Source organism: Pempheris klunzingeri, chromosome 17, assembly GCF_042242105.1.
Source record: "Pempheris klunzingeri isolate RE-2024b chromosome 17, fPemKlu1.hap1, whole genome shotgun sequence".
NCBI classification, from domain to species: domain Eukaryota; kingdom Metazoa; phylum Chordata; class Actinopteri; order Acropomatiformes; family Pempheridae; genus Pempheris; species Pempheris klunzingeri.
This window is the reverse complement of record NC_092028.1, coordinates 4,862,744-4,883,028: the sequence shown is the minus strand read 5'-3', so window position 1 is coordinate 4,883,028 and position 20,285 is coordinate 4,862,744. Positions and strand designations below refer to the sequence as shown.

Sequence of the window (20,285 nt, the reverse complement as noted above, 5' to 3'; positions counted from 1 at the left end):
CGGTAGTGCCTCTGCTTCTCAGTAGAACTCAGTGTTGCTGTAGAACTCGGAACAAATCAATTTACAATTTAAAAAAATGTTTGTATGTATTGAAAATGATCTGAACGTGATTTTAACACAGATGAGTTAATTTGCAGTTAATCCCATCCAGGTATTTGTAGCAACCTTCCTATGCATAGACTATGTAATGGCAATAAAAGAAAAAATGGTAATTCATAATCTGGAAAACATGGTAATACATTTATAAGATGTAGATTATGCTAAATTACACATATCACACATCACAATCACACATTTAATTTGACTATAGAATCCTGTACAGTAATTATAGTAACAGGGCTGCAAATCAATGCTAGTGTTAGCTTTTTCCCAGGATTTTATGCTAGCTGAGGAATACAACGTTACTCTCAAGGACAAATGCAATTATATAGATAAAGAAAACTTTGAAATTCATTTGTCTCATTCTAAAAACATGAGTAACAGGGTTGCGTTGGTGAAAATGAAGTTTCATGGATTTTCTTTGGTTGCCCAGAAAGAATTTGCGATGACAGGCCAACTAGTTGGTCGATGATACAGAGATTAAAACAGCTATACTCTGTCCCCTCTTTTTACCTGCATGGTGAAGTTCTAAGGATGGCAACATTGGTTGGTCCAGACTGAGATATCTCATCTATTTGATAAAGTTCCTCCAGCACCATCATTACATGGAAATCTTGTCCAGTATTTTGTTTAATGACCAAATACCCACAAGACCTATGACATCATCATTAGCCTTAGTGTTAGTGCCACTGGCAAATGTTAGCATGCTATAATGCTAAGCTAAGATGGCAAACACTGTAAACATTGTATCTGCATCAGCATATAAACATGATCATTGTGATGCTATTAGCATTTAGCTCCAAGCACCACTGTGCTTACGTTCCTTTTGGTCCCTCCCTCTATAGAGAGGTCTATTGAATGCAGCCTGGAGGGAAATCGACTGGCACTTGATCAATTTGGTCCGAGAGACATTAATGACTGTTTGGTTGGTGCTCTTTACACCAAGAATATTACCTTTGTAAACAGATTTCCTGTTTGTTAATAAGATTAACCCACAGTGGAATTGGAACTGAACACTGTTTCAAAATGCGCTTAATATTTCTTGGCCTGCAGTTACATAATGATGGCCACAAAGACAATATGTTACAGATTAAACAAACAGGACATCATGTGTTAATTAGAGGTGCTGGTAGATGGAGTTTGTTACCTTTAGACAGAGCCAGGCTAGCTGTTTACCCCTGTTTTCAGTCTGAATGGACAGACATGAGAGTGGTATCAACCGCACTGTTGGCAGGATAATGAGTAAACACATTTCCAAAGATATTCCTTTAATGGTGCAGTATGTAAGATTTGGCCACCTCCAAAAAATAGGGGCAGCATTTTGCTTCCTCCTCCCATCTTTCTCTTACAAATCTGCTATTGCTTCAAAATTGTATAACCATTGCCACATCTAATTCAAGGTCCGAGGTTAATTTAGTTCTCATTTTACAACACAGGGTTGCACAACAGTATTAAATTTGCAGCCCCTTCATGCTTCACACACATAGACCACACTTTATACACAGATACTTAGATTTACAACAGAGCAGGATCAAGCATAAAATAAAACAAAAACAGTATACATAGTTATTCATATACACACACATACACCTATACAACCAGGGAATAATTCTGTAGTACATTTTTTATGATTTGCATCTGGGGGAATGTGAACAGTGGCAACAGGATAGTGATGATTATATTGTCTTCATCTTCACATTAAAAAGTCGACATCTGGGAAACATTGTCCATCAACTCTGACTGCGTTTGAACACCAATCATCATTACTGTAGACTGCCCTCATCTTACCAGAGTCCTCCGCTCTACTGACTCAATTTTCTATTTCGTATGCTGCCATTTTGGAGCTACATCACCAAGTACCGGAGACAGGTATGCATTGGTGGAAGAAGCTCTCAGATCTAAAGTCAAGTATCAATACAGCAGTTTAAAAATATTCCATTAAGTAAAAAGTCCTGCATGAAAAATCCTACATAAGTAATAAATCATCATAAATCATTTTTTGGTAGAGGTGTTAACAACTCGTGGACATCTGAAATGTGACCTTGAAGCTAAAAATATCGAATACCACTTACTCCAACAATGTGTTGTATTTTAAAAGCTATCATCTATTATGTTAAATCTTCATCTGAAAAGTAGCCCGTTACGAAAGGTGTCAGATAAATAGTGGAATTGAAAGTACAATATTTCCCTCTGAAATGTAGTGGAGTGGCAATATAAAGTAGCTTAAATTGGAAATAGTTAAGTAAAATACGAGTAGCTCCAGGTATTGTGAAAGTGAGAGAAAGGTATATGTCTGTTAAAATAGTTTTCATAAGCATAATATCTCCTAAATTAAGTTTCAGGTAAATTGATCATCTTACCTGCCAGAATATTTATGTAACATCATGTCACATTGCCTCTCCTTGGCTTTTGCTAAAACAACGCTCATGATGAAATCAAATAGCACTCAATAGCCCTTATTTACATCTTTATGTTTTCAAAGTTGTAAAATGTACTAATAGAGTTATTTTCTTAGGCATAATGAGACCAAGCACTTGGGAGGCAGGGTTAGAGGAAATGCCTGTTATGGGCCCCACAGATGCAGATCCAGATAACTTTATATCCAGAAGTCAAGCGTTTTTTACTCCATGTGCCACTGGGAACTTTCACAGGAATAAAGGGGCATCCACCTCCGACACTGTATCCAGTTAATTCTATACATCCATGCTAGATATGTGAATTATGATGAGAGAACTACACAGGGTCAGTGTTAGCATGCGAACAAGCTATGGTGAACATGGCAAACAGTCTTAACGTCAGCATATTAGCACTTTTATTTATTGTCAGCATGTCAGCACGTTGATGTTAGCCAGAGAACTGCTGTGCCCCAGTACAGCCTCACAGCTCCAGATGTTTGTCCTGGTGAGGACAGTCACGAAATGAAACATTGACTATGAGGTTAAAGTGCTCACTTTCAGTTCTGTTGTTTGAGGGTGTTTATATCCATACTGGGTGAATTTTGGACTTAATGCCCTTTACTTTAGAACATTACAGCAGGACAATCATCCTTAACGTACTGACAAGGATATTTCTTTGTCGAACAGAGTGTTCAAGTCAGTCACCTGACCTCAGTCACACAGTGTGTTTCACTGCAGAGGACCAGACTGATAAACCCCATTGTAATTCATCCTAGCTATACTTTGGTATAAGTTCCTGAGGAAAATGTCTTTAGCTTGCTAGACGTTTGAATATGTTCACTAACCACGTCTGTGGTGGAGAGGAGAGGAGAGGAGAGGAGAGGAGAGGAGAGGAGAGGAGAGGAGAGGAGAGGAGAGGAGAGGAGAGGACGCAACAAAAGAGAGGAACATTTTTGCAAGGACAAATGTGAATGGCATTGTGGAGCACTGCAGCAATCAGGGAGAACAGGAGAACTAAGCAGAAAAAGTGCACTACCGTCTGTTTGCCTGCCTCACCTCAGTGAGCTGTGTGTGTGTGTGTGTGTGTGTGTGTGTGTGTCTGTTTGTGTGAGTGACAGAAATATGTATATAGTCATAAGAGTATCAGACATAAAAGAACATTCTTTCTTTCCCTTGTCCCTCTGCATAATATCATATTCCATTATCCTGCTCTCATTCTTGTCATCCCTAAGGTCTTGTGCTGTTCTTAAATCACTCAAGAGACTTATAGCTGCATACACACACTCAGAAATACATGAGCGTACACATCTGCTTCCATTGCTGTACCCTATTTTTGCTTCTACTACGTTCTTTTTACACAATTTCATCTTGGGGCAGTTGTGGCTTAGAGGTCATCCACCAATCAGAAGATCAGCTGTACAAATCCCAGTTCTGTCTGTATGTCAAAGTCCTAATGGTGTGTGTGTGAATGATTCGTTTTTTATCAATGGAAGGTTGGCAACCTGTGAATGGTAATGTAGTGTTAAAGCACTTTGAATACAAGTACAGTCCATTTACCATTTTCTAGCCTTCGTATGGATTTGACAACTAGAAAAGTCAGAATCAGAATCAGCTTTATTGGCAGTGCATGTGAACACACTTCATATAAATGATCTGACAGTATATGCATGAATGCAATATGTAAGGGATACAGCAAGCTGCTCATTAGTGCAAAACAAACCCCGACAGGGTGATGCAGGACATGAAGGTCAACGGGCTGTTATACATAGCAACAGTCTGCTATAACAGAAATAACAGATCATTGAATGCTCTACTTGAACAATCAGAATTGAGTATTCACCAAAGCCATTTAATAAACAGTATATAAAGCATGCTTAGGTTGATATTTGACCATGAAGATATACTAATGGTGAAACTGTATTCAAACTACAATATTATATGGGATGATATAGAAAACACATAGAAAGAAAGAAAGGAAGAGAGGAGTGGAGGGGCAAGCAGCCAGACCAAGTCAAAGAGAAGAGGCCAGCTAGTTAATGTACCCCCAGGCATTTTTTTACATCAGCGTACGATGCAGTTGTAATGTGCTGTATCAGAAAGGCCAAGTGTACCAGAAAAATTGTGAACAAAAAAGCCATGCAATTCATTTCCTCTTCTCTCACTAATGCAAATCACCTGCGTCCCCCAGAAACCTCAGAGCAGTTTGCTTTTTGATGCTGTGGCAGACAACTGGCATCTTTTCATTTGTAGAGAATCTGTCCTGACCACGGGGCCAAACCAAACCACTACCCTTTCGTCCATTATTTACTATCTGTGCATGAGTGCGTGAGTTCTCGTGTGAGTGTCTTTTTGTGTGTTTTTCCAGAAGAGGAAGAACATTTGAACATCTTCCAAAGTGGAAATTCAATCAGGAACAGTGACTACCTTAATGCTCACTCTTTATTTACCTTCTCTCTCTCTCTCTCTCTCTCTCTCTCTCTCACTCACTCACTCTCTCTTTCACCCTTTTCCCACCTCCAGCTCATTAACTGACTGTGGGCATTTAACTCTTTCTGTCAAACATATGTTCCCACAACCTCCATTGGGGGGGGGGCATTTCTTGTGATGGTTGTTTAGAAAACATTTGGGGAAAACTCACTAAAATGACTTGTGTCAGGTTAAAGACCTTAGACATGCTTACAAGAAACCAAAGGACAAATAGGAGTGGATGAAAACCACAGCTGGTGAAGTCAAAGACAGACACTTTTTATGCACAGCTGACCTCTTAGAGGTATCACTGTATCAACACATATCCCTTTGTCATAATTCACGCAGCTACAAGAGGTCACTGTCATGAAATGTAAAAAAAAAAAGAGTTCACACAAAGGTACAAAAAGACTCATCAGCTCCTTTAAGGTTCTTCAGGTGGTGGCAACACAAACTGGAATGGAGGGTTTAGTTCCTGAGTTTAGCTCATGTGGCACCTTAAGTTACTGGAACTGTTTGTTGGGAGGGGTTATGAAGGCACCTTCACCCATACTATACTTGTCTGACTTCAAAGTTGTGGGGCTGCATCTGACAATTTCTGCTACTGTGTGCAGTGATTGGCCAGACGTGCAGGGGTGAGAAAGTAAGCAGGACTTGAACTTCTCTGTTTCTCTCCTCTCAAGCTCTTTTTTGTTCGTTATGAAAGTATTTCTACTGAACAAGTAGTGTGTGTAGCCCCTCTCCATGATGGCAGAAGTTTTGGCCAAGTTTTGCTTATCTTATCGTTATATGTGGCACAAAGTGGCGTGTTCTGAACATGCAACAGCCTGTGGTCTATAGCTATGAGACACAACAATATCAGCTTTATTCATCCCCTTGGAACTGTGGCCATCTGTTTCAAATGTCAAGTTATTATCGAACAGTTGTTGAGATGCTTCATTCTGGACCAAAGCGGTGGACAGACAAAATGACATTGCCCCCGTGGCTAAAAAGAAGTCTAGCTGCCAGACAGTGAAGTAAGAGAAGGAGAGACAGAGGTAAAACTTGGGGAGATTTAAAGAATAGACAGGGTGATAGAGAGAAGTGAAACACACACAAACACCCCAGCGTATTCCCTGATGTGTCTTAGTGTAGCTGATGAAATACAGAAGTAATCGACATATTGCAGGTGCCGTGCAGAAGAAAACCTTTTAGCTCTGAAAAAGTCACCTTGTTAAAGTGTCCTGTCAGATTGGAAGAAGCTGCAAATGTTTTTAAAACAGAACAAATACATGAATCTGTCATGACTTCTTTTTAATTTGTATTACATTAAGAATGATTTGATACATAGATGGACCTAAATTGTTATCAGAATGTTGAGCTTTTTTCTTTTTCTTCTCCAACAGCAGAAAAAACTAAAGTGACTGGTGGGATGAGATGTTTCTATACCAGAGTCTGAGCAATTTTTGAGACTGAAACCAATATTAACATCTGAGAGTTTAAGAAATCAGATAATGATAATGATATAACAGCTAATATGTTTTTTGAGATGAAAGACTGTAATAGCAACACTGTTTTAAAATGACCCCAGACATTACGGAATTTCAGTTTTGCCATTTCTTGATAGGTATAAGCCAACATACATCAATACTGTGTCAGTAGCTAAAATCTGTGAATAGGTAAATCAGCCAATTCTTCATTAATTGATCTTTGTATTCTACTATTAAGTTCTTCAAACTAAATTGCCCAAGTTGGCATTGTCATGGTTCCTTGGTGCCTTCCAAACAAAAATGATTCATATAAGCATTTGCTGTTACAGTTAAGGTTTATTTCTTTGTTCCAAGAAGTTTAGGAAAGTTAAAATACATGCTAAGATCAAACTGTTGCCTTTTGAGATGGTTAATACATTATATTACTTTAATTACACATTGATCAACCCTTGTTACATGAAGATTGTTACTTACATGAAACTTACAAGGTAAACAGTATTTATATGATGTTCACGCAACCAGAAATTTGTGTTTGCGCCAGTTCATTGTCCAATGCAGTAACTCCCTTAGATACTGATTGTGGTCACAGTAACGAAGAACTACTTTAGGTCAAATTTGTGGTCATGGAAGCAATGAACTTTTTCAGGTACATTTTGTGGTCGTGAGAATTACCTTAATTACTGATTGTGGTCATGGTAACAAATAACTACTTTCTGTAAAAACTGGTCATCTTAGAGAACTACTTTAGGTAAAGCTTAAAGTGCTGCTCTAATATCGATCACAATCCCTACTGAAAGATCGTGGTCATGGTAAAGAATTACTTTAGCTAAAGATTGTGGTACTGGTTAAAAGAAACTAATGTTGACTATTAGGAGGGGATAGATTGTGGAGAGCAATCTTGGGTATCAAAGTCATGCGCTTTGTACGCCCAACCATCCACCCTGACCTCCCTAAGAGATTTTGCAGTGTTTCTTATGTCGTTGCTTCTGAGAAACCAGAATCATTATTTGAACAACCTCAAGAGTCTCTTGTCAACATACAACCAATTCTGTCATTCTTGTGGTGAGGGCAGTCCCAGTTGCTGAGTCTGCTCTCCCTCCACTGCCTGTCCATTCATGCTAGGAACACAACCAGCTGCTTGGTCACTAGAGCCCTGCTGTATTCTGTGGAATCGTGTGTGTGTTCATGTGTGTGTGCGGGGGTCAGTGGGTGGCAGGTTGGGATACATCCCCAGTCTTGTACCTGCACAGTTTCACTCTTTGCTGTTGAGGAGTTTGAAGACAAATGGAAACTGGAGAGACTTTTTCAATTGAATTCTCACTCTTATCACACTCACCTACACAGACACAGTTACTGTATATTTGTGCTCAAATTGGCAAGGATCTCACTTACACTTCACTGCTCTATTGGTAATTAGACTGATTCTGTTTTTCACAAGCTAAGAACGCCTACACCTCATATGGAAAGATAGGAGATCAATATATGACCTTAGCAGAATGCTCTCCTCAGTTGATGACCTCATCTAACCGGCCAGTTAAAATATCAATACAGAGCAGGCAGCGGGTCCAAGCTGTCAATCATTATAGTGGACAGTGTGAGGCGTCATCCAGTCACCCTTTTTGCTTTCATGCAACCATCCTCCTCCCAACCATCATCCATTTCTCCAACCATCCCAACCAACTGTGTGATTCTCTCTTAAATGTAATATGACTGACTATGCAACATGAAGACTTAACAAATGAATATACACTTGGAGCATTTCCAAATGTATAAGGAAAGGCAGCCAAGCCTGACTTTTGCAGACATCTCCACTGCAGCAATTGCATCACTGCAGCAATTGTGCAGTTACATACAGATAAATGTGTATATGTACATTATCAAATCCCAACACTGAATGTATCTACTAACAAGTGCTGTGTGTGTATCACAGCCTGATATATCTCCTTCCTTTGTGTAATGTAGCTCCATTGTTGTCCCAAACAACAGAAACAAGTCAGTGAGCCACACGTCTCTCTCTGGCTGTCATGGTCTTTCATCACCATGAACACACACACTGAAGTTTATTTTGACTCAATCCCACATGCACATCCTGCTTCCCCAAACACTCATTAGAGCACCAAATGTGGATTAATATGAAATTAATAATCCTATTTAGCAATGCTGGCAGTGTGGCTCTAGGGATAATCAGTCCACCACTTTGGTCCAGACTGAAGTATCTCACCAGTCATTGGATGGATTGACATGAAATGTAGTTCAGACATCCATGTTGCCCTCAAGATAAATTGTAATAACTTTGGTGATCCTTTGATTTTTCATCTAGTGCCATCATTAGTATACAATTTCAATTTGTCTAGTACCTAAGTTTATCAAGTACCTGCAGAACTAATGACTTTCCCATCAGCCTTTGCCAATTAGCAAAAGTGCCCCACAGATCTGCTAGCATGGCTTAGACTCTTAACACTCTTGTTTTAAAAATAAAACTTTAAATTCATTGTCAGCAAATAGACAAAAGTTTGCTTTCACCATAACTACTTTATAAGGTGATACTATGGCAATGTGTTAATAATGGTGTGAGATCTAACTAAAGCTGTTGGCTGCAGACAACAGGGAGTTTGTTTTTTTAATAGAAACTGTTGAGAAGGACACTGTTGTTTGTAAATGTCAAGTTTGTAAAAGTGAATTGCTCTCCTGTAAATTCTCACATGCTGGAGCTTGAATACAGAATGACACAGCGTAGATACAAAGTCAGCTGTCTTCAGTTGTCACTCAGCTGCTTTTTGGTCTTTAGCTAACACACAAATCCACTTCCAGCTTATTGGCAATGAACGGGAAGTTGTTTACTGTTGACTGTACTCAGGGATACTTTAATGACAGCTGATGAGATATAAGCTTGTTATGAGCTGCCCCACCCCATCACTATATGTCCTTTGGCTCTGCTACCAGTATCTAGTGATGCTGTAAAAACATTAATAGATCTGTCAACTGATCATGAAAAGGATCCATTGTTGGTATAAAGAAAGTCCCTTTAAAATAAGTTCAATTTTGGCACCATATCTTTGAGATTAGAGACTGCACAGGTTGATGTGTTGGTGCAGTAGTAATTAAGAACTGTAAACTGTGGTGGCGAAGGGGTCTGTATCAATGGCCACCACAGTAGTGTCGAACAGCGCCCCTACTGGCTCTTTCTATCCCCCAGGTACATGCAATATTCACTTTCTGGCAGCGGCTACGTTTGGCCCCCACTCTGAGCCTTGGCAGCCTGGGGCACTATTTGGCAGAGCTCTGTCCTTCCTACTTAGTGTATTGGAGGTAGCTCTGCGCCGAGCGAAGCACTGCAGCAATCTGCGGCCTGCAGCAGCACTACAGCAGAGCAGGGAGCAGGGAGGAAGGAGGAGGAAAGCCATTCACATACCGGCTGCAGTTTTCTGGTTTCTGTCTTGGGGTTTCAGCTTTTCTTTTTTTGTTTAATCCTTCTATCAGTTTGATTTTTTTGCTTTATTTTTGATCCAGGTTCCTTGTCTTCTTTTGAGTCCTGTTGTCAAAGCATCCTTTTTATCCATTCATACAAATGAATACACTTAAAATCTGCCCTAACGCAGCCTTTTTCGGCTTATTAAACCAGCCAAGTGGACTCAATCTACAAGCACACACTTAGATGCAGCAGGTTTTGCAGTGTGGCTCAGGGCTGTTTCAGTACTGTAACCAGGGTATGGACGGGTGGCGCTCTCAGTGCCAGAGCCCCGTTGCTTTGTGACAGCACCTCTCCTCCTCCGCCTGCCTTCCTGTCTCATTGTTCTACCTTGGGTGTCTCTTGGTCCGTGTCATTATAGCGCAGTAGGGAGCTCCAGGCATTACATTAGCTTGTAACGTTGTCTGCTCTCCCTCCACCCGTCCTACTCCCTCTCCCTCTGCCCAATCTTTTCAAGCACAAACTGCCTTGCTTAGCAGATTAAATTAGCCAGGAAAATATGGCTTTCCCCCCCTAAATGAGCTCAAGCATTAGATAGTTATTCTCCCAGCATACACCACCTGAGCATACTGCAGCTCAGGGGGGAAACAAGATCCAAACTCAGCTTGACTGGCTGTATTTATGACTTAAGGAGATGCATTGTGATTGATGGGATTTAATCTATTGATTTGTAATGAAAAGACATCAAGGCTCTTTTGTTTTTCATCCAAAAGAATCCCATCGATCCTCTTTCCTCCACCAACATCCAACACCCCGCACCCCCCCATGCTGATTCAGTGCAGTCCAGCTTTGCTTACGCATACGTCTGGTGAAGGCCGGACAGCAATTACTATCGGAGTGCTTTGGGAGGTTTATGCAAGGCTGAGGCTGGTTGGCTATAGTAGGCTTCTCTAACCATCTCTCTGAGGAGGGAGGGAAGAAGACGAGGATGAAGGAGTGAAGGAGGAGAGGACATAAATGGAGGGAAGAACATGGATGTGTAGAAGATAACACCACAAAAGTGACCTTAACATAGATGAGTAAGACAAAGTATAAAACTACTCTGGTATTATTAGTGCTACTACTCCCACTTATACATATTTCACTTTATTGTGCATATTCCCTTCCTGTTCGTACACTTCTGATGATGGTCAACTGAAAATCTTTGGACTGTTTGTCAGTTTAAAAATGTCAACTGGGTTGCACATTTGTCATTATTTTGTGACATTTAGCAGATGCAATGTTCGATTGATTAATCACACAAATAGTCAGCACAGTAATGCAAATAAGCATCAGGTGCAGAAAGCCTGCAGTCATACCCCTCTGCCTCCCTGATCTTTCTCCAACAACTTGGTGTGTCTTGAGGGTCTTTTTGGTCTTATGCTAAAGCATTCATGGTGCTGCTCTTAATTGTACACAAGAGAAATGAAGGAAGCGGCTGTGTAAAGAATGAAAACAAGAGCTTGAGAGAGATGTCAATGACCTGATAAACTGTTGGATGAATGAGAGACCTCAAAAGGCCACTGTTGCTGGTTTCAGCTCCTATGATATTATCCATTATAATATCCACAGTGATATTGTTGGACCTTTGTGCTTGTTTGTGCTGAAGTTGATCTTCGTCACGTCCTGCGTGTCGCCATCTGTCAGCAACAGGGAGAGAGGATGAGACAGAGAGCCGAGACAGAGAGATGCAGAAAATCATAAACTGCAGTGAGGATGAAGGCAACTAGACAGACAACTGGATAAAGAGCAAGAGATAATAAGTATAAACAGGGAAAATGAAGTGGAATAAGAGGGAAGAGAGTGGGAATCCACAGAGGGGGGTATGCTGAGACAGCCCAGCTACTGTAGCACACTGAGAACTAATGCACTGCACCATGTCCTACTGTCTGAAACAACACACAAGACTACAAGACCACATGCAGGCTGTCTCTCACCTGAACCTGCAGCTACGTCTTTCCTCTACCTCTCACATATACACACATTCACACTGCCTGTCCAGTCTGATTCTTACTGACTTGGCAGAAGTCACACTTTAAGTGTGTGTGTGTTGGTGAGTGGGTGGGTGGGTGCAGAGGGATCCCAGCCAACATCCTGCTGTGTCCTCCTCCTGGGGAGTAAACAGTATGCAAATCTTCAGCCAGGCTATTTGTAGTGAAGTCACCTTTACAAGGGACACAGTGTGTGTGTGTGTGTGTGTGTGTGTGTTTTCTGCAATGTAAGAGAGGACAACCCAACTGCTGCGTCACTGCTACAGGAGAGAAAATGTGGTGTCATTTATGAAGTATCAGTATCTTCTGGTTGCAGTGGTCTAGTGTTGAGCAGATTGAAGCCTTTTCTTATTTTCAACAGTTCCTCCAAATTTAACAACACAATGAACTGTTTGTAGCTACCATCTAGAGCACTATCGTGATTTCAAAGTATAATTGTTAGAGATACCTACAAGTAAAACAAAAGTAAAAAGTAGAAAAAGCAAGAACTACCAAGTCCAAGAAGCATAAATATGAAATAGAAAAAATGCTATAAAAAGAGTACTATAAAGAAATGTAGAATATGTGTGTTTTTAGAATGAGAGAGCTGTCCAGATTGTACAGGAATGTGCAAAATATTGGCCATGGCATATGCAAAATTCACAGTATGAATATGTGCAACATATTTTTTGACATTTTCCACTGCAAACTGGGTACAAAAATATTAGGTTAAGATGAGGGAAAGATGGTGGTTTTGGTTAAATCTTGAAAAAATCTGCATCTCCTGTCTCCTGCTGCAAGTCATCAGCTGGACGTGGCCACTTCCAGGAAGTCTTTTACACTGAAGTTTTTCTACAGATTAAACTAATCATTCTGGCTGTAGCATCATATTTATGAAACAAACATGAGAGTGGAACCGATCTTCACATTGAACTTTTGGCAAGAAAGCCAATGAGCATTTTTACCAGGATGTTGAACTAGTTCTTTAAAACTCAAAGCGTGCCCAGTGGTGTAATGGTGAGAGACTCAGAGAGTTTACTTTATTAAAATGTGACCAAAAGCACTATCTTTCCCTAACCCTCAGCACAGTCCTTTTGTCAGCTGAACCAAACTGTATGTAGGACTCAGGATGTGAACCCTGGTCTCTTGTGCAGCTTTTGACAGAGTAAATGAGCTTCTGGGTCCTCTGCTAAAATTCTTACAGTCATGATAGTTTGTCTCACACAGTAAATCCACCTGCTGGAGGTCACAGCGTACAATTAGTGCTCCACAGCTTTCTCTTTCTCTAGTTTTGTTAGTAGCCTTTCCTCCTCCCTCATTCCACTGACATATAGGTCAGTGAGGGATCAGTGTGATGAGTTTGTGCACAGATCTCCAGCCTGGCCAGGCCAAATGACTCTAATTAGAAGCTTTTGATCCACCGTCCCAAGCTCAGAGCATTTTCCTCTTGCTTCATCCCCGTCTTGCCTGTCTTATCTTCTTTTGTTTCTTCCATCATCTCTCTCTTTCTTTACTTGTCTCCTCTCTGCTGACTTGCACATTTGCTCATTTGTCTTCACTCCCCTCCCCCCCTCTCTCAGTATTGACATTATTAGCCAAGTACTTAAGTAATGAGTATTTTCTGAGTCACCGGATGATGTTTTAGTGTTTTTCCTTCCGATGTGCTAACACAAGCAAACCTGTGTAAGACCACTTAAATGCTTTTAACAAGCGTGTCTGTTTTGGTCAGTGTTTGCTCTTATTTGTAGACTAATAGCTGGGTAGTTACATGTCAGCAAAATGTTTTAGTATCATGGCTGTTTTAAGCAACGTTTGGCCACTACGGGCAGAAAAGCTGACTGACAGACAAGCCTGATATATTATCACCATATGCAGCTGTTATCGCTACCATGTTAGCACATGACTGTTAGTGCCTATATACACATCTTGCAAACACAGATTGGCATTATCCTCCATTTATTTCTGTCTAGTATTCACTCTCCTGTTAGCTCTGGTTTGGTCTCCACCAAGCCCCTGAAAAACAATATTTGGCTTTTCGGCTGCTAACTGTTTAAATGTGTCCGTCTGGTGTTTCTTCTTTGGAAAGCTTTTAACAAAAAGCTAAAGGCGGCTAAAAACATACCTGATGGGGAACTGCAGAGTTTGGTAATAACTGTTTGGGTTTGTCACTATAAGCAATACTTTTCACATCACAGACACAAAGAAAGAAAAGACAGGAAAAAGGAGCAAAATGTTGAAGGGAACAAAACAAAGATCGAATAAAGAGAGATCTAAAGATACCAAGAGACAAGAGGAAGGCGAGAACACAAATGAAGGAGAAAGGTATAAAAAGAGTGACAGAAATAGAGGAGAAAATAGCAGTGACAGGAGGGAGAAAAGGTATTCAGTGATGAGGAAGATAAAGAAAGATAGAGCTAAAGAAAGAGAGGAAATTGTCCAGGGGAGGAGGTAAGGAAAAGAAATTTAGGTCATTCTGTATGACTGGCAGGAGTGAGCGAAGGAATGTGATGAGAGGACGAAGCAGGGACTCAGGAAGTGGGGAGGGCAGGATGAACTCCAGAGCTGCTTGTGTCTCTTACATTGAATAACAAGTGGACTATAGATGTGAAGAGTGTTTATTGTGACTTTTTATACTTTTATTTGTTTACTTTTCTCATTTTCATTCAGTGGAAAATGCATCTAAGAAGGAAAAGAGTCTTAAAGAAGTTACAGTGAATAGTATACAATTATACAGCCCAACAAAAAGACTTGAAGTATGTGACAGTTTTACACTTGTACACTATGTTTCACTTAAATATCAGTTAAAACCTGTACATGTGTGAAGTCCAGCTTGATCTTCAATGTTATGAATAACTAATACTTGGAGGTTAAAGTTGTAATTCTTAAGATTCCTGTCCTGGTTGATTTGGGGACACATTGTTTTCCGTAGTGTGGTTTAATACTACAGCAAATGCAGCAAAAGAGCAGCTGGCGTATCTGTTCACAGTGCAGCGAAACAAACTCACCTGGTTTTATTAATAATGAATAGAATGATTTATTGATAATAATAGTCATAACAAATGCTGTCAGAGATAACAGCAACAACAAATGCACTGCATTTCCTGTGTTTGCTTCACAATAAAAGCTAGCCAAGTTTTGACCACTGAATGCTTTTAACATGAGGGTTAATATGAGGCAGCAGCAGTAGGACCTGCTGGGTTAGCAAAGTTAACCTGCTCTGGTGCAGGTTGGCCATGTAGCACAGATTTCCATTTTGACTCAACCCAGTTGAAAATGAACCAACCAGTGTCCTGATAGTAGAAAATCATAGTCACCCGAGAAGATAGCTGGCTGGGTCACTAATCTCATTTTGTGATACAGGCCCCTAATTGAGATACACATGTTTATTTCATTCTGGTCGTAAAAAAGCCTTATTGCTGCCTCATCTTCACTGGGAACATCCATGTGTGTCAGTCTTCATTAAGGGTTTGTGACATTCAAAACTACGAAGTCAAGCCTTTTTTCACCATCTGCAGGCCACAGTGGTAGCTAAAGCCCTCATATGAAACAGTTAAACAATCACATTATTTTACCAGCCAACTATGATGCCAAATGATGTCTGGTTACCTGCCAAAGTGTCTGGCAGAGCAGACAGACACACCAGCCAGACACATTTGGGCAGACTTTGGCTGGTAGAAGGTGTTTCCCATTGAAAGATCCAATGCAGACTGTCGTCTGATAACAGAAATAGAAGCTATTGTGCTGTATGTCAGTGAAAAGACTTTGATATACTATGTTTAAAGACAAAATAAACAGTTGCAGGAAAAGACAGTTGTCTGCTTCGTAACATCCCAGGCAACGGTTAGTAGCTCAGAGTGTAACAGTAGCTATGCATAGGAGCTATTTATTACACAGCTGTGTCCAGTATTCAGTTCGAACTGTTCAATGGATATATTCAGATGTAAGGTATTTTTACTCCCAACAACATTCATATTTAACCACAGACACTTGACTGGTTAAGTGGACATAACTTTTCTCAAATTGTCATTTGTTTGAGTCACTGTTTAGAGGATGAGCGATGTGACAGAATTTGTTCATATTGCAGAAGTTACAGCTGTTGTACTGATGTTTGCGTCAATAGTTGCACTCTTGGTGAATTTTGGTCTAACCTCGTGATCATATCAATCACTATTTTGTGTCAAAGGATTAAAGTATTTTCTGCACTTAACAATTAAATATACCACAATATGTCCTGAACTCACTCTCAGAAGTTATATTTTTCACATATCTGACAAGAAAAGAGCTGCACAGGCAACTACCCTGTATCAATTAACTGCAAGTACTACCAAAATAAAATAACTGCTGATACTCCAGTGAGATTAAGTGTATATATGTAAAATGGATTGATATTTTTTAAAAAGGTGCAGCACCCAGTTAAAATGAGCTTGCCAAGGCAAGTTGTAAAATTAAATGAAGGAATGTTTTTTGCTCTCTATCCTTCTGTATCTGCTTTTAATAACTCTCTAACACGTGTGCATGTGTGTGTGCGTGTGTATCCAGGGCAGCTCTAGATAGCAGTGTTAAATTAGACCATGATAATAAGCTGTGGGACTTGATGTGCTCCCTGAGGATTAGAGGAAGACTTCATCTGTCTGTCTTCATCATTGACCTGACACACGCACACACACACAAACATGCACACACATTTTTCAGACATGTATATACAAATACATGTCTACAAAATACATTCAGTGGTTAGGCATATTTGAACATATAAACATGCAAGCATTTGAACAGACAAGCACAAATATACTGTGCACTTTGGACACAAACACATACAGAAACACACACACACACACTCAGAGCAAGAAGTCGACTTTCATCATTGTTCTAACAGACAGTTGCAGTGTGAGATGTAAACATGCACATGTGTGCACATATACAGGAAGGTCTGACTGGTTTTGAATCTAAATAAGCTTGCTTGGTTTTAATTACTAATAATGATAATCAATAATAATAATGCTTGAACACAGTGTGCCTGCTATGACAAAATGTACAAATGTACTCACTATACATACTCTCACTTGGCCAAATTTTTCAGTAACGTGGTGTGACATTTCATAGCTCGGCACAATTATATTGACAGAGACCGGGAGAGTAGAGGTGTAACTCCACAGAATCTTGCAACAATTCATACATCGGTTAGCTCAGACAGGTGTAACCAGCCTGTGGATGCTGCACCTGTCACCCTGAGCACATCTGCTTCTGTGGGCATGAACAGGAAAACAAATCATGTATGTGCCCAGTGATCCTGATCTCACAGCAACTGTGTCAGCTGCAGCTGGTGAAAGAGACAGATGTGTTTCTGAGGAGTTGTGTCGTACCTAATCAACCAACATAAAACAAGAATGCTCCTCTAAATGCATGCTTTTTTCATAAATATGTAATTAGGCTTTTTTCCCCACCATGGTATCACAAACTGTCTTCAATTGGCTGCTTCTTGGCATGTGGAAACAACTTTTCCTCCAAAGTTTCAGATGGTTGCTTTTGGGTAGAAGATACCAAATATTGTTGTTGTCAATGCTCTGTCACTGAAAAACGTATGTGGTCAGTATCTGGGCTGCACGTATCTGCATGACTGGAGGCAGGGCATTGCTTAAAATGAACATCAGGGTTAAAAGGAAGGAAAGGGGTTTAGAAAACAAGCTGTTTATATGTGACTGAACGTTGACATCTATCCCAACATTTAGGATGATGTTTGCTAGTGTGCACACACTGCACTGCACTGCACTGCACTGCACTGCACGCACCCCAACACGTCCATGCACATAGGTGGTCGACAAGACAAGTAGATGGTGCATCGATCCTATGCTGATAGAAAAAAGACTGCTCTACCTATATGTGGCAGATCTACATCTGCACACACATCAATAGACATTAATGTGATATGGTACATGAAATGTGTGCTTTCATCGCGTTGCTCACAGTAATGTGTATGTCTCCTTATTCCTCCATTGTTCACTTACACGCTGATTTTCTCTTCACACACACTGCATCTATTTTTTTCTCTGCCTCTCCTTCAAACACAAACACAACCACAACCTGTGTACCTCATTACTTTTACACTCTTTATCCATCATCCTTCCCTCCCTCCCCTCTTCCTCCCTCCCTTCCCCTACATCTCTGACTGTGCTGTTATCAATGGGACTGCAGCAGTCGGGACATTTGCACTGAATTAACAACATTCCTCCACTCTCCTCAGTGTGTTATTGGCGCCTCCTATCTGCAGCCTGTTGGCATAACCACTGCTTTCCACATACTGCAATGGCCCAAACCCCTCCTTCTCCACCAGCAATCACATGTACAACAAAATAGTAAAAACAAACACTTCAACTGACCAGGAACATGATGGTGTGCAGGTGTGACAGTTTCCAGTAGTGTTGCTTGATTAAAAGGAGATTATGTACGCTTGATCTGCAGATTGTAACTCCCCCCCCCCCTTCTGTTTCTCTCTATGCAGTATGTGGCGTTAGCATCACTTTTTTTCATCCTCCTCTCCATCTCCACCTTCTGCCTGGAGACCCACGAAGCCTTCAACACCATCTACAACAAAACAGAGAATGTCACCGTCGGCAACATAACGCACGAGGAGGTAAAGTTTTTGTGAATTGTTTTTTAACGCAATAACATTATCGCATAAAAAAAAAATACTGTTTAAAGGTCATCCCAACAACCTAGTATTTACTCTTCTTTTGAGAGGTTTGGAGATTTGTGAGACACACAATGTAGGAATTACCAAAAAATGAAGCAACAGAAGCTGACATAGCCTAATTTTTTGTTTGTATTATGGGGCAACCAGCAAAAATGCTCAATCCTACATTTTCCCAATGCAACCTGTAGCATCCAGGGCTGTAAGAGTACACAAACACACAGTTCAGTTTTTTCATGGTTTGACATTTCCTTTGGAACAACTGAATTGCTGCTGAAAGTTAGTTAGTTAGGATCACCCTCACATGAATTCAGATTTTTTTCTATACATCCATGTGTGTAGTTAAAAAGGAATTGCCAAAGAAAGTTTAATCTTTGACAGGAAGGGATAAAAGAGAAATACAACGAAGCACAAATGCTTCTGACAATTAGAAGGAGGAACCATATGCTCTGGGGAACATGGTTTTGTGCATCTGGGCACCTTGTAATGAGTGAATAAATGAATTAGTGAAGGCTTGATAAAAGGTACTAACCCTCTATTTTTTTCTTCTACCCTGCAGATAGTCTATGAGGTAGTCACAGATGGCTGGCTGACATATGTGGAGGGTGTCTGCGTCATTTGGTTCACCATTGAGGTGATGGCGCGTGTCATCTTCTGCCCTGACAAGGCAGAGTTCTTCCGCAGCGCCCTCAACATCATTGACTTTGTGGCCATCGTGCCCTTTTACCTGGAGGTGGCACTGAGCGGTCTCTCCTCCAAAACAGCCAAAGACGTGCTGAGCTTCCTGCGTGTGGTGCGCTTTGTCCGTATCCTGCGTATATTCAAGCTGACCCGCCACTTTGTCGGTTTACGGGTCCTGGGCCATACTCTGCGGGCAAGCACCAACGAGTTCCTGCTGCTCATCATCTTCTTGGCGCTGGGCGTCCTCATCTTTGCAACCATGATCTATTACGCCGAACGAATTGGCGCCGACCCAGACGACCCGACGGCTGCGGCCCACACCAACTTCAAGAACATCCCCATTGGCTTCTGGTGGGCTGTGGTGACCATGACCACTCTGGGCTACGGGGATATGTACCCTGAGACATGGTCAGGAATGCTCGTGGGTGCCCTCTGTGCTTTGGCTGGCGTGCTGACCATTGCTATGCCTGTGCCCGTCATTGTGAACAACTTTGGCATGTACTACTCCCTGGCCATGGCCAAGCAGAAGCTCCCCAAGAAGAGGAACAAGCACATCCCCCGAGCGCCACAGCCAGGCAGCCCCAACTACTGCAAGCCAGATGCCCTGGCCATGGCAACTGCCTCGCCGCACAGGCTGATGGGTAATGTGATCGGGCCAGGCATGGTTGGATCTGGCAGCATGATGGGTACGGGAGACTGTCCTCTGGCACAGGAAGAGATCATCGAGATCAACAGGGCAGGTGAGTGATTGACATAGAAATTTGAAAAAATGGTTGAAGTTTTCCACTGCAGCTCAAAACCCAAAGATATTCACTTAACAATGACATGAAACAGAGAAAAGCAACAAATCCTCAACTTTTGAGAGGCTGGAAACAAAACAAGGCTCGTTTTTGCTTGACTTGACTTATTCAGTTATCAAGATCGTTGGCTCTTTTCAATCAACTAATCCGTTAATTGGTTAATTGTGTAAACACTCCCTTGAAAAGTGTGTCAATGACCCCTGATCCGATATCACGTCTTATCCCAAAACACCAAAATTTAGAGTTCATTTCATTGTAAGAGACACTA

At 41.0% G+C, this 20,285-nt stretch overlaps 1 protein-coding gene across 1 annotated transcript in view; it reads left to right on the top strand.

The window, feature by feature from the left end:
* Window positions 1–20,285, top strand: part of LOC139216715 (voltage-gated potassium channel KCNC1-like) — a 57,626-nt gene that overhangs the window by 15,794 nt on the left and 21,547 nt on the right. Inside the window, exons 2-3 of the mRNA XM_070847928.1 lie at window positions 18,348–18,479; window positions 19,096–19,957. Coding sequence (XP_070704029.1) covers window positions 18,348–18,479; window positions 19,096–19,957 — 994 coding nt within the window. The remainder of the gene's footprint in view (window positions 1–18,347; window positions 18,480–19,095; window positions 19,958–20,285) is intronic.